General features: G+C 34.6%; 2 protein-coding genes across 3 annotated transcripts in view; both read left to right on the top strand.

Annotated features, from left to right (window-relative positions):
* Positions 1 to 16,274, top strand: part of LOC106143373 (espin) — a 112,693-nt gene that overhangs the window by 44,260 nt on the left and 52,159 nt on the right. The gene's annotated exons all lie outside the window — the stretch shown is intronic.
* Positions 2,684 to 7,066, top strand: LOC106142350 (uncharacterized). Of its 2 annotated transcripts, none has more exons than XM_060948850.1 (2): positions 2,684 to 2,957; positions 3,662 to 7,066. In XM_060948850.1, the coding sequence occupies exon 2, from the start codon at positions 3,663 to 3,665 to the stop codon at positions 6,282 to 6,284; it is 2,622 nt and encodes an 873-aa protein (XP_060804833.1). In that variant the 5' UTR covers positions 2,684 to 2,957; position 3,662; the 3' UTR covers positions 6,285 to 7,066. The 2 variants fall into 2 exon arrangements, with proteins under 2 accessions (XP_060804833.1, XP_060804832.1); XM_060948849.1 differs by having other exon boundaries at positions 2,688 to 2,732.

Genomic DNA, 16,274 nt, shown 5'->3' with positions numbered 1-16,274 from the left:
GGGCGTAAAGCTATATGTGTAACTTGCAATTAGATTATAGTCTTTTCAAGACTGTTAGCTTTGTCTACTCTGCGAGGGATATAAACGAGATTATATGTATGTATATGTATGCTATAACATTTTATTTCTTGTTTTACTGCTAAAATACACTTTGCATTTATAGAAATTAATTCAACGCTTACAACAATTTTTAAGTAAAATATATATTTAGACTAGTATATATTTAGATTGACTGGACAGAATAATTAACTCTACCGATCAGAAAATCTAAGTAATAAAAAAAGTCGTGACATTAAATTAAACCTTGTTTAACGACGTCCCAAAGATAACTGTAACTGTAGTTTTTTGAGCGCCTTCAGAAAAAGGCAGGTACTCAGCTTGACCTGTATTTATTTATTAAAACTTTATTGCACAACAATTGTACAAAGGGCGGACGGTAATGCCGTTTGGCATTCTCTACCAGTCTACCAGCTGACCAAACAGAAAAACTTTAAGTTGGTGCTGCGATAAAGTGCACATGCATACTGCAAAATACATTCATTATAAACAAAATACATGAATACATACAAGATACATAAAATACATACAAAATATACTGTATTTATGTACATATGTTAGTATTATGTATGTAGGTATGTTTGTCCGCGATTGTCTCGCGATCGCTGTTACGATTTTGATGCGGTATTCAGGCTTACAAGAAGGTTTTAAAAATGTAACCGACTTTAATTAAGGAGGATATTGATTGGAGGCGGTTATCCTTTTACAAAAGTTATCTTACTAGTAAATTCGCGTATCTACGGTTTGCTACGCCACGTAGCCGCCTACGATGTCTACGAACTTGGGAGAGAAGTTGAGAGAGATGGAGTGGTCCTATTCTTAAGTGCCGAGTACCACACGGCGTTGCTGATGAGAAATAATTATTTTGTTATTTTAGTTATTAAATTAAAGTATTTAAGTTTAGATCTGCACATAGTTTGCCACGAAGCCGCCTACGATGTCTACGAATCTTAGAAATATTTTTTTGTGAAAGTATCTAACTGACTGATAGTTTTTTTTTAAGATAAACTGGTCCTTAATTTGACTGAACGTTTATTTAGATTGTCCGTCATGAAATTTTTGTTAAATTTTGGTTACCGATTGAGCTAAAAATTTGGATGCAGTAGGTAAAGCGATAATGAAAAAATGATATTATTGATAATGCAAAAGTATTAGTAACTTTTTATAAAAAACTAACTTAATGGTGTATTAAATAAGCTAAGTTCTCTTTTAATTTTAATTCTTTCTATTTCTTAATTTTAATTCGTTAGAGAAAGATTTCCAGCCTGTTTTACTGATATCCATAATTTTCTAAGCCCCGACGGAAAAAGAGGGGTGTTATTTATTTTCTTCGTACTAATTTAAGTTTACTAATTTATTTATTATCTGTAATTGTTACAGTAACAACGTTACATATTATTGTTGATATTTCAGTTATACAATCTGGTAAATGTAAATAAATTGCTCATTAATATACATTCCGGCTATTTCTATGTTTGTTATTTTTCTGCTCTAAAACGTATGACTTTGCATAAAAAGTAACAATTAGATGTAAGATGGCTGACTTATTACGACATAGTTAGCAACATGTTACGTGGCTAACTTTCAATTAGTTTTAGGGTTCCGTAATTGCAAATAGAGATAACTATTGTGAAAGATAGTAATTAGAAAATGGATTAATTTACAAAAAAAATGTACGAAACGAAGATTTTATCAGGTAATATATTGGTAATGTTCAACTTGTAACATGTAATTTTAGAGTTATCTATGAAGATGTTTATGTACAGTTTGCTGTACATACACTTTTTCTTTCAATTTATCTTACATCTTTGCATGTCTTTTTAGCTTCGGTAGCAGTTAATTTAATTGGTATTAGATAGCTCGGGTAGTGACGTGCAAAGACATTTATTTCATTTATAATTTGCAAAATTATACGGCGGACAGATATATGACGGACTCTTTGGTTAGCACTTGATATGAATTATACATACATACGTACATATTATCACGTATATATCCTTTGCGGGGTAGACAGAGACAACAGTCTTAAAGAAACCGAAAGCTCACGTTCAGCTGTATGGCTTTATAATGACACAAGCAAAGCCAATCCCTTTGTCGTCTTTTACGACATCCATGGGAAAGAGATGGAGTGGTCCTATTCTTTCGTGTCGAAAACCACACGGCATTGCTGATAAGAATTAATTATTTTTGTAAGTTATTAAAATAAAGTGTATAAGTTTGGACCTCAACATAGTTTGTGATTTGAGAATATTAAACTTATGAAAAGATTTAATAAATGTATATATGTTGTTTTGTGTCGCTTTGGCATTTAACGGACAAAGTTTAACTGCTTTTAAAATATGTAGTAGGTACCTATGTAAATACCTACCTACCTATGCGAATAATTTGTCTTTATTATTGAAACATATTTGACGAAAGGAAAATTGGTATGTAACATGCGATCCATCAATCGCAAATGTGATGGAAATTTCTAGATTTACATCGAAGCATCCAAATTAGCATCTTTGTATTTGCGAACGTGAGTTTATACTGTGTGAACAACTAACATGGAACCCTCACTTCTTTTGGGTACTCCAAAAGAAGTGAGGGATCCATGTCAAAGGAATTTAAGGAATTATTTATAAGTACCGTAAAATGTGGCAACATTACCAAACCCGTGGCAAGATTTCCATATTGTAGGTATTTTACTTATAGTTGCCTATCTTAAAAAATTGCAATTAAATAAACGGAGTTTAAATAGTAGTATTTTTTCAATAGCGTAGGGAAACATTTTTTATAATTTTCTTACTGGCAACACTGACGATTATTTCAATATGGCTGTTCATTGTCAAGGCGTGGGAAAGCGTCGTCCAACAATTTTTGTCAAATTGTGTCTTCAGAACGTAGAATAATTGTAAGAGGTGAGTATTATTTTGATATTGCATGTAGGAAATGGTCGGGATTGCATCTGATTAATTGTTTAATCGCTACTTTTCTTTTTCATTGAAATATCGGTAGAGGTAATGTTGTTTGAGGTTAGGTAAAGTTGACACCGACTGCTTTGTGGTAACTTTACCTACAGCTAGGGTTGGCATAAATTAGGTATTTCATGTACCTATGTATGCGTGCTTTGTTTGATACGTGTGAATGTTTTGTTTTTATATAGGTATGTGTATAACATGAATATCCTGCGCTACTAACGCATAAAAGTGCTTGAATAACTTCGATTATTTTCATGAGGAGCTCGGTGGCCCGACGGGAGTGCGCATTCGCAAATTAAGCGACACCGGGCGTGGTCTGCACATGGGTGGGTGCCCACAAGTGGCATACAAATTTCTTGAGTTCCTCCGAGCTTCGGAAGGCTCGTATAAGCCATTGGTCCCGGCTGTCATTATTGTATTAGGCAGCCTAAAAAATCTGATACCAGTGTTGGCCACTAACACACCCAAAAAACAAAACAAAACAATGATGGAAAACTATTAGTACAAAGTAATTTTAAATGAAAAAATGCTCTTATTATGTGTATTTTTATTTATTTTTTGTTTCTTGACCTCAGGCTTTTCGGGGATTTTGTGAATGCTTTATGCTTATGTGTGCTTATCTGGTAAGTATCTTTTTGTTTCAGAATGCCCCCCAAAAAAAGAGACAGAAAAAAGCTTGGGGCTAGGCCCTATAAAAATTACACCGATGAGATGATGGCCTTGGCTATTGAGATGGTAGAAACAAAAAGAATGACTTCTTACGAAGCCGAAAAAACCTTTAGCATACCAAGAAGAACTATTGAAAAAAAAGTAAAAAAGAAACATTCCGACAAACCAGGGCCACCCTTCAAGTTATCGCCAGAAGAAGAACTGAACTTTGTGAAAGTTCTTATTGTGGCCTCAGATTACGGAGCTCCGCTGACGCAACTTGATCTCCGAATTCTGGTCCATGAATACTTAAAGAAAAATAATAGGAGCGATATTTTTCATGATAAAATGCCCGGTGAATGGTGGGTAAAAAATTTTATTGAGCGCTACCGCGACAAACTAAGTCTGAGAGCAGTGCAGAACATCAAAAGGGCCAGAGCAGAAAAAACTCTGTCAGAATTTCAGCAGTTTTTCAATAATATAAAGTCTGTATTGGAAAACGTGCCTCCGACGCACATTGTGAATTATGATGAGACAAATTTCTCCGACGACCCCGGCTCTGCTAAATGTATTTTTCGTCGTGGTACTAAATATCCGGAACGCGTAATGAACAGTTCTAAGGGCTGTATATCAGTCATGTTTGCAGGTACAGCCAACGGATCAGTGATGCCTCCATACGTTGTATATAAAGCGGAGAGCTTGTGGTGTCAATGGGTCGAAGGAGGACCTGAAAATGCGCGGTTTAATCGAACCAAAAGTGGTTGGTTCGATTCAACAACGTTTCTTGACTGGTTTAACACCATAATTGTGCCTTGGGCACGAAAACTAGAAGGTCCAAAGGTCGTGATTGGCGATAACCTTTCCAGCCACATCAATTCGGAAGTCATAGAATTGTGTGAAAAATATAATATTCGATTTGTCCTTCTGCCACCAAATTCGACTCATCTGACTCAACCGCTGGATGTAGCGTTCTTTGGCCCCTTGAAAAAGGTTTGGCGAAAAATTTTAACTACTTACAAGATAGAAAATCCGAAGCAAGCAGGGCTTAATAAGTCTCATTTTCCACCTCTACTTGCAAAGGTGATGGATGAAGTTAACATGACAAAGAAAGAAAATGTTGTGAGTGGATTTAGAGCGACAGGTATTGTTCCATTCAATCCTCAACAAGTGTATAAGAAAATTCCCGAATGTCTTCCAGATGAGACCATTTTTTCTGTGGATCAAACATTACTTGATTATTTGAAAGAAAACAGAAAACCAAATGAAATAAAAAGAGGGAGAAACAAAAAGTTAAATGTCCAGCCAGGAAAATCAATCACTACATCAGAGCTTAATCAAGTTGAAACGGACAACAAAAAACAAAAGAAAAATAGATTAGAAAAAGAAGCAAAAACTAAAGAAGACTTAGACCTAATAGTATCTGAAGAAGGATATATACCTGATGCTAGAATGACACGTAAAACCCAGATAAAATCCAAAGAAAAAACACTTGATACAAAAATTGATGAGTTCAGTGGGAAACTATCGGCTATCCAAGTAAAAATTTGTGGAAATTTAAGCGGAGATGATATTTCACATGATGAACATTCAATTGAATTAGACGAAGCAACTATAGACCAAATTAAGCGACGAAAGCGCTCTTTAAAAGAAAAAAACTTACAAAATACAAAACCGGCAAAAAAATGCAAGCACATTGGGTCGACCACCACAGAAGATTCAGAATATAGTGTTCACAGTGAAATAGAAATATATGACTTAGAAGATTTAGATGATGAGACTGATTATGATGTAAAAAAAAGAATAGACATAATTGAATGCAGAATATTTGATGAAATTGCAAAAATAGAATACATGGAAAACAATAATGACACAGATAAATATCAAATAAAGCAGAATAAAATTGAGACAGATCTAGAAAAACAAAATAATGATGAAGAAGATCAAATAAACACAGAAAAAGAGACAGCAAACTTAGAGGATAAACAAGAGAAACAAGATAACACAGAAAATGAAACTGCGGAAGAAGAACAAAAAGACACAAAAAAGAAAAAAGAAATGACAGGCAATGATTACACAGAGAAAGAAACAGAGAGTGAAACTAAGAAAGAAAAAGAGAAGAATGCAAAAAATTTTAATGATCCCACAGAGAAACAGAAAGAAATAGAAAATGGCTTTGAGACAGGACAACAGAAATATACAAAAAAGAAAATCACACAAAATGATACTGAGACTAAGAATTATATAAATAAAAATGAATTTTTAAAGACAAAAGTGGGTGAATCAGAAGAGAAAAAGATAAAAGTACAGAAAAAGATCGAGAATGATGGAGTTAGCTGGGCTGAAGGAGACACAATCTTAGCAAGATATTATTCACGAAAATGGAAGTATTTCGTCGGCATAATCAAGCATGTTAATAGACATGAAAAAAAATATTCAGTTTCGTACTATAAAATAACACGCATGAAGGATGGTATTCTGTTTGTTATGCCTAAAAAAGCGGATGAAGATAATTATCTGCCAGAAGATTCTATAGTAAAATCTGTTCAATTATTACAAATATCAGAATATCCTGAAAAATATGTTCTTATGAACGAGGAAGATAATATTTATTTTGATTAAATTTTAATTGGTTTTGTCCTCTGTAAGTCGTGCCATTTAATCTTCGAACCCTATAGTTTTTAAGATTAATTTTTTTAAGGCCATTTGTCACAATTTTGAATTTTATGTTGAAGTTAATTTTTCAGAAAGTCTTTATTAATTTATAAGTAAAAGAGATTAAGACTGTTTTACTATTAATTTTTGTACTTAAGAAGTACAAAAATGTGCAATTTTTATATTCACTTTTAATTTAACAATAAAGAAACAAAAGTATTTTTGTTGTTTTTCATTTACATACGTATTGCTTTCCCCTTTTTCAAAATAATAATCTTATGTATCTAATATATCTAATTATATTGCAGAAAAAAATGTTTACTTGTTCCCGTTTTTTGACAGCCCTATGAGTCAAATCATATTTGTATGTAAACTGCAATGAATCCTTTGGCAACTTTACCTGTTGATAGTGTTACCACTTTTTAACATATTTTTCTTCTTTTCTGGTTTAGTTTAAATAACTCGGCCGAATTTATTGTCATCTTTGCCTAGGGAATTATTTTGTACGCAATAATAACGGAATACAATGCATAGGTAAAGTTACCAAAAATGTGTCAATTTTACCCACGTTCTTAATTTACGGCTACAGCTTAAATTAGTTAGTTTTGTGTAATATAAACAGCAAAAAACGTCAGACAAAGGCATAATAAGTGTTTAGAAAAAGTTTCATATCTTTGCGTCTAATAGACAAAAAAGTACATAGATTTCTTTCTAAAAATATGGTAATGTTGCCACATTTTACGGTACTTGTCTTTTCATCAAATTTTTTGAATAAAAGTTGTGACATTTTTCAATTAAGTAAATTTCTTGTAAGAATCTTTCTTCATCTAATTTCTACCTCTGATACTCTGTATAGTCATTTGTTAAGTAACAGCGAGTAAATTGTTCAATTTGTATTTGTATTTTATTATTGCTATATTTTTAACCATGCAAGGCGATGGCAAATATATAAGACCTACTGACTTAGTTTATTTCTATACTCGATTTTACGCACAAGAACATTGTAGAAGTCTTCTCACATTATATTAATCTGTTACATATATCTCAACACTATACTTACATACATCCATTATTCGCACCTACAAACCTAAAATTTCTTCTCAGATTGCCAAATTAAAAATTAACATAATTACGCAACTCCATTTCTAGCAAGTTTCTACCAATTTTCGCTCGTTAATAAAATTTCAATGTTAGATTTGAATAAAAACAGGAAACCGGTTCGGAAACACGTGAGTGTAAAGCCTATGGTGCAATGAACAGTCAACAGCTGTCAAACGAACAACAATGCATGCCGGTGTGAATGCTTAATTTCCATCAACAAAGTATATCATCATATCACTTATGTGGGAGAAAGAGCTAGGCCGGTGCCCGAGCGGCAGTCGCTCATCACACGCAATTCGATATGGTCAACTCTGCGAGTACATAATTACGCGGTGTACCGCGCATTGTGTCCGCGTCTTTCGGAAAACGGCGCGATAAAAGTAAAACGTCAAACTTTTGGCGCGCGCGTTGACAGCTCATTTTTTCTTTCTGACCGTAGACTATGGAAACCGTATCGATACGGACTTATCGGAATAAGTTTTGTGTAAGAAAGTGAATTAACATTTTTGTATCGTGTCGTGCGAGAGTGAATGTGAAACTGTTATTGCGTAAGCGTAAATACTTCGGTGATTTTGCTGGAAATACATAGTTATATTTGACAAATATAGCGTAACAATTTTTTTTGCGTGGTCTGCTACTTTTTAAGTGTCGCTTTTCAATTTAAATCGTATTAACTTTTTGAGTTAAGGCCTGATTCCCAAACAATTTAATAGTATCATCTAAGTCTTTTTAAATGAAGGAAATCGACTAATCCATGACAATAGTTCATTCAAGCAGCTCATTCTCGGGAAAATGATTTGTATTCGCAGTAATAGAGTAGAAAATAACCAGAAAAAGTTGGGAACCTTATCTATGCGCGCATCTAAACGCACATACATACGTACATAGTGATTACCTTTCGTTTCGAGCCACAATTATGTTTAGTTTGTTGACTTTTACTGCACGAAAATTATACATTTTAATCGCTGGTAACTAAATTAAAATGTCATTTAGTTCTATTAACAGATTAGAAGCCTAGTTATGGTAAATGTTTTTAGTTTTACAAAATAATGTATTTTTTAATCGTCTTTTCAAGAGTGTTGGGTCTGTCTACCCCGCCAGGGATATAGACGTAATATGTATATATGTTAAATCATCATTCTTTTTGCGTGAAGTCCCGGTTATGACCTCATGATTCTGGAGAGACTGGAGCAGGGCCCAGAACATAAAGGCTCGTGCACTTATCATCACGAATCAAATTTCTTTCAACTTTGATGTCAAGTGATAGATATAAAATCATGGTCCGGTCCAGTCAATTCATTGGTCAATCTGGATGCTCTTATTTATTTAATAAATAAGTATTTATTTAAACCTCATTGCACAAAATACAAACGTATAGTACAATTGGCGGACTTAATGCTAGAAGCATTATCTACCAGTCAACCATTAGCTCTAGTTCTGCTAGCTCTTAATTCTAGGATCTTGATCTGAAATTAATCTATGCATTACCGCAAGTGTAAGTCGATGGTATTCATGATTTGCATGCGGCATGTAGAAAGTGCATATGTCGATGACATGCAATTTAACGCTGCCTACCTCCTACTACGCCTTGATTGCTGATAGATAATAAAAACATAGGCTTTGACGAGTATCATTTAATAATCACAATAAGGCATACATTCCTTTACGGGGTAGATAAAGTCATTAGTCATAAGGATAGAAAGTCGCATTACCTATGATGGATGGATAAATGATGGAATTGAGATTAAAATTATGCTATGATGCATAAATCTCACCTATTATTAAAAGGTTATCAATTATAATATTGTAATTTTTTTATCAATTTATTAATACATTTCTGGAAAATCCTCGCTTAGTTCCCCTCTAGATCACATATGAAACTTACATACCAAATTTCAAATATCTAGACCCAGCCAAACCAGATCAGTTACTGTCCTCTCTATTTTATACATATAGAAAATCCAATGAAACTTAAGTATTTTGTCGTTAGTTAAATAAATTATTTATAAAATAAGCAATGTAGGTACATTATTTTGTCATTTTTTGTATTTTTATAGTACTTACGAATAACATTGTAGTGCTGAAAATATCGCATACCAAACTAATTAGTTGGAATTCCTAATTAATTTAATTATCACACACGACAGACTTCAGGAAGTCTTTTTTGTTAATTACTGATTCATGCTACTGAGCAATTCAGTCGATGTAGTCACAAACAAAGCTGAAGGTGTTATCATTTTCACAAGTGTTCAAGAACTTGTTGAAAAATAGTTAAATTATCACTTGTGGAATTAAAACAGCACTTTGAACTTAAAAACATGATCATCAATTAAGAATAATTATTTAAAAAAAAACATCCCATTGGTCTTATTTAAAAACTTAATAGAATTCCAAGTGAACTCAAAATTTTCTTTTTATTTTTTTTTGTAAGTGGCCAGTTGCAACCATTGTAAACGAAGAAAGTAAAAGAGATTTAAACCAATATTCATTTTAAATTATACTAAACAATAAGTTGTACCAATATACCTGCGCAGAAATCAAATTTTGTATGGCGCGAAAATATTTGAGCGGTTGAGCCAATCAGAGTGCACCATTTGTATTCTCGAACTGAAACGTCCGCCATTTTAACAATACATTTTGTTATTGGATTCGAGTTTAATGAACTTGTAATTGGTTCGTTAATTTATTGAGTTTTCATTCGGTTGTTTTGTCGGAGGGGTAGGCAGAGACTATATCTCTGCATATTTCTGCATCATCCTTTCAACATAACCGAACCATTAATAAATTATCTTTTCTATTCCTATTACTTTATCTTTCCATCACAACATTCCTTTCATCAACAGTGCCGTGTGATTCCTGGACCAAAAGCAAAAGAGATTAGGACCACTCCATCTCTTTCTCATGGATGTCGTAAAAGACGACTAAGTGATTAGCTTATAAACTTGGGATTCTTCTTTTAGGCGATGGGTTAGCAACCTGTCACTACTTGAATCTCAATTCTATCATTAAGCCAAACAGCTGAACGTTACCTATTAGTCTCTTCAAGACCTTTGACTCTGTCTACCCCGCAAAGAATATAGACGTGAGTATATGTATGTACAATACCACTCTGTCCCGTATCCTCATCAATATCAATTTTACTCCGATCATATTCCTAAATGCTCTCATTGGCACCGCGTTTATTCTGTTTTCGTGCTTCTTCCGCCAAATGCAGAGAGAATGATATTTTATGTAAACCCAATATGCAATCAAATGAATTTATTTTATGTTTACCTATGTTAATTCAACGATTCGTATGACCCTCACTCCGATACGTTACGCATGTCACAAATGGTGAAAGCGACTGGGAACCAAACACGAATTGTCACGAGCACGCGCCAAATAGCAAGCAAATCATGGAGGCGGTTTGATCTATCTTTTAATCTAAATATATATCTTCTTATTCCTTTAAAAATAATCTTAATAAATTCTTTCTCGAGTCTTGAATTGGTTATTAATTTAGTATACGTACATGTTTATATATTTTACATACATACATACATATATGTGTGTATGTATGTCACGTCTATATCCCCTGCGGGGTAGACAAAGCCAACAGTCTTGAAAAGACTGAATGGCCACGTTCAGCTACTTGGCTTAATGATAGAATTGAGATTCAAATAGCAACAGGTTGCTAGCCCATCGCCTAAAAAAGAATCCCAAGTTTGTATGCCTATCCCGTAGTCGCCTTTTACGACATCCATGGGAAAGAGATGGAGTGGTCCTATTCTTTTTTGTTTTGGTGCCGGGAACCACACGGCACTCACTTCACCCTTGCCTCAATTTTGCCCGCCTTTGTGCTGTACTACTGTTTTATATTTGTAAAGAACTCCTTTAGTGAACAATAAAGCATTTACTTACTTACTTATATATAGAGAACTGATGTATCAACTCACAGAACAAACGGTTTTGGACGTTTGTGGACTAGAAGTGGGAGAATTTCCAAAAATTCCCGGGAGCATGAAAATTTACACAATTTTGTTTCCACGCGCGAATCGACGAGCGTACTCCACTGTAATACATTTAATGATTTTACATAATGTTCTTTGAACACACTGCCCTTGTTTCTGTTTTTTAATTACCACTGGTTTACTATAATCAACGATGTCATTACATCAGCAGGGCTCGGTACTCAGTTATTATATCATCAACATGTGTACAAAAATTTAGGTCTACGAATTCTTGTCACTCAATAAAATGAGTGAATAATTATTACTAATGAACTAGTACAACTTTTTACCGATCAAATTCAAATATGGTTTACCTCCTTTATCATACATGCAAAATACGCTACTTCTACTCACTTAAACATCAATGAGTTAATACGATAATCCGTTAAGATTCATTCATAGTTTAAGTATCGGCCGTAATCAGCTCAACACACTTTTTGCCTCCATGACAGTCTTACGCAACAACAGAGTTATACGGAAGAGTTACAGTGATTCCGTTTCTAATTACGTTAACCCATTAACTTGTAAACTCTTTAGATGCCTGTGATTTTCTGTGCTCTTTCTTAGCAGTGACAGTTAAATAACGAATCTGTTTTTTGTGCGAAAGATGCGTGTACGCAACAATGCCTAAGGAACGACCCAAAGATGACAACTGCAACGCTATAGCGAGACTTATCAAAGACTTCTGCAGTTGCTCAGAGAACGCCACGTGGTCGCCAGAAATGACGACCGACAAAAGAAGAGACCCTTTCCTGAAAAGCGAGCTGACTAACATGTCGGCAATGCGAAGAAGGATAATGACTATTGCTAAAAGGAAAAACAGGGAGGTGACTCCCGAACCGCCTAAGCTACACTTTGATCTAGACAAGAAATCCGAAACTCTCACTTCCAACTTGATCAACGCAACGATCAGCTCCCAAGACAGCACTATACGTCGGAACATCGACAATTTTCTGCAATCGAGGCGCATGTTCGCTTTGGAAGAAGATATTTACGAGAAGCCGATAAGTACAATCAAAAATTCGTCGTGTGGAGAAAATTGGTCGCTCAGCAAAGCTTGGAAGAACAATAACGCTGATTTCTTCCACCGTTCCCCAGCTCTTGATTCCAGACGTTTAGTAGATAGGAATTGTACTTATTTGGAGAGAATAGATGAGATACCCCGACGGAAGAAAAGAGAGAAGAAACAAAAGGAACAATTAAGATACGATAGGAATATAAAGCGGCATATAAGGATAAGGGTGATGTTATCTTTAAGGATGAGAAGGTACATGAAGAGGAGATTAAGGAAGCCCCAGCCGCAGACTGTGAACGTGCCCCCGAGAAGGTTTCCAAGAGGGAGTTCGGTGACCTCTAGTTTTGGGACAAGATCTTACAGGAGTGTGATGACAGATAAAATGGGTGATGGTGCTGTGCTGTTTGATATACATGAAGCCAGAAATTCTACGATGGAGCTGTGCCACGATTATGAAGAGGACCTCGACACGTTGGAGATCGCTTTACGCGCCGGTAATTTTAGGTAATGTAATGTTTCTATTGGTATTTTTAGACGATTTATACTTTTTGTCCGAAACGAAATTGCGGACGTAAATCCTCCTAGTTAAAGTATTGCTTTTTTCTTGGCGTACTTCCTCGGTCCTGAAGTAGGTAAACTAGGTTATTATAGCGAATTTACGCTTTACCCCTGCAACCTTGTTGCAGGCGATCCTCACTCAGAATGATTATGACTTAGTATCCAATTGCTTGGTACATACATATAAATTCCAATGCTTTTATTTCGCCTCCACATTTCAAAATGCTTTGTCTCGATTTTAATTGTTACTTATGTTATTTATTAAGACAAATACAAATACTTTATTTGCTATAAATGCGGTACAATTATAGGTGTTACAAAGCATATACATTTCGCGCATTTAACCATTTAGATATTATTTAAGTCATTAAATGAGTAGTATATTATAAAAACAGCAGTTAGCAATGAAACTAATATGCGTAAATCGGAAAAGAATCATCTAAAACACTGTCATTGGACGGTCTAAGGCCGCCAATTAGGAACTGGCGCGAACGGATGCACGCTCACTGTACCGTGCCGCTTTTGTCCTACTCCCTACATATTAATGTTTGTTTGTCTGTCTGTACAATGCAATCGGTGTTTGTCACAGAATGTGTCATCTGTGCTAAATTATAAAAAATACGGTTGTATTAGATATTAGAAATTATAAATCTACACTAATATTATAAAGCTGAAGAGTTTGTTTGTTTGCACGCGCTAATCTCAGGAACTACTGGTTCGAATTGATAAATTATTTTTGTGTTGAATAGACCATTTATCGAGGAAGGCTTAAGGCTATATAACATCACGCTGCAACTATTAAGAGCGAAGAAATAATGGAAAATGTGAAAAAAAAACGGGAGAAATTATTCATCCTTGCGGACTTGAATGATGCCCAAACTAACTATTCCACGCGGACGAAGTCGCGGGCACAGCTAGCACACACACACGGGACCTGCCAAATGGTCAGGTCAAGTACTCCCTAAACCGACAAGTTAGTATATAGAGAGTTATTTAGAGAAAAACGAGAAGGTCCAAGAGTGGGATACAAAAAACGAAAATAATTAAAAGTAATTATTGTGACTAACTACAAAAGTCTGTCTATGTTTGAATACATACATACCTACCTATAGGTATACTGCCTGTGTGGCGCAGTGGTAGTATGCTTGTCTAATACAAGTAGGATACTGGAGGGCATGTAAAGAAAATAACTTTTTCTTCATTTGCCTGGGTCTTGGACGTTTTGAATGAATCTTTCGATCTGATTTAGAATATAAATTTATGGGAAATGCAATATACCTACATGAAAAAATTACGGATTCGGAATAATATAACTACGTAAGACTAAATAATACTATACCAATTCAATCCAATTATGATCAAGGGAAACCGTGGCAAATAATATAATCACGAATGGAATTTGCGAAATGCACATTTATCTTAACTATGGCAGTTCTATAATCTAATCTCTCGCCGACTTTCATAAGCTGATTCGCACCCATTGTTGCATAATTTGTTAATTTCTTTGTAGGTGTAATGCGGATAACATAATAGGTCATTAATACTTACAATTCTCTCATGATATTGTTATTTGGGAACCAAGTGATGTTCGTCTACTCTAGTTCGTGATATATATCTCTCTGTTTTTCTCATTTAAGTAAATAACGTTTTCGAAGTGTAAATATGTATGTCGTTGGTCATGAAAACAGAATTCAGATAAGATTATACGAGTATATTCATGCCACACTATTAGCGTATTCTCGATTGCTTTAACTTATTGGAAAATCCTTTTTAAAAATAAAAGTACTTACATTTACTACCGCTTGGATTTAGTTTAATAATAAAGATCTTAATTTTTTCAGAAGAGTTCAGGAATGACATGTGCTAATAAAAATAAATCTATACTAATATTATAAAGCTCAAGAGTTTGTTTGTTTGTTTGAACGCACTAATCTCAGGAACTACTGGTTCAAATTGAAAAATTATTTTGTGTTGAATAGACCGTTTATCGAGAAAGGCAATCGGGTATAGATATAACATCTCGCTACAACTATAAGGAGCGAAGAAATAATGGAGAATGTGAAAAAAATCGGGAAAATTTATTCATCCTTGAGTCCATCCCAAAATAACTATTCCACGCGGACGAAGTCGCGGGCACAGCTAGTCATACATACATACATACATACATATGATCACGTCTTTATCCCTTACGGGGTAGACAGAGCCAACAGCCTTGAAAAGACTGATAGGCCACGTTCAGCTGTTTGGCTTAATGATAGAATTGAGATTCAAATAGTGACGGGTTGCTAGCCCATCGCCTAAAAGAAGAATCCCAAGTTTATAAGCCTATCCCTTAGTCGCCTTTTACGACATCCATGGGAACGAGATGGAGTGGTCCTATTCTTTTTTGTATTGGTGCCGGGAACCACACGGCACAACTAGTCATTTATATTAAAAATATGCTAAGCTCCAGCGCAACTTTAATCATAAATAGGTTCCTACGTTATTGGAACATGTATCAGACGGTCAAAATTACTTGCAATTTGATTTCACAAATAAACATACAAATTGTAAAAGTTAATACTACTTTGAAAGACTTAGACACAACAGGTCATTATATGAAGCTTATACGTATTTAAATTTTTGCGACGTGTAGCCTTAACTTTATAAATGCATCTTAGTTCCAGACACAAATCTAAATTTATGATGTTATATAGTCTATATTTGGTCTTTCTGTGGATTCTTCAAAATTGTTCAAAAGAAGCCCGTAGAGAATGAAAACAGAAATAATTTCATTCAAGTTCGTCGGTTCAGCTATAAATTTTGCTCTTTATCTGACCTTTTAGCAGAATGTCTTCACATCTATACTAATACTAATAATATTATAAAGAGTTTGTTTGTTTGTTTGAACGCGTTAATTTCAGAAACTACTAATTCGAATTGAAAAATTCTTTTTGCGTTGAATAGACCATTTATCGAGGAAGGCTTTTGGGTATATAATATCACGTTGCTACTATAAGGAGCAAAGAAATAATGGAGAATGTGAAAAAAAAATCCTCGAGGGCTTCAATGATGCCCAAAATAACTATTCCCCGCGGACGAAGTCGCGGCCACAGCTAGTCTATACTAATATTATAAAGTTGAAGAGTTTGTTTGTTTGTTTCGCGTTCATAGCTAGTAATTTATACGCATACACTTACTTCAAACTAGATTTCACTACCCTATACATCATTAACCGACTCACCCATATTTACACCGAAACCGGCACGAAATACGGGATCGCATACTACCAGAAGAACAGAGCAAAACAAATTA

Source organism: Amyelois transitella, chromosome 17 (genome assembly GCF_032362555.1).
Source record: "Amyelois transitella isolate CPQ chromosome 17, ilAmyTran1.1, whole genome shotgun sequence".
Classification (NCBI taxonomy): domain Eukaryota; kingdom Metazoa; phylum Arthropoda; class Insecta; order Lepidoptera; family Pyralidae; genus Amyelois; species Amyelois transitella.
Note: the sequence above shows the minus strand (reverse complement) of the source record. Positions and strands in the feature narration are given on the sequence as shown.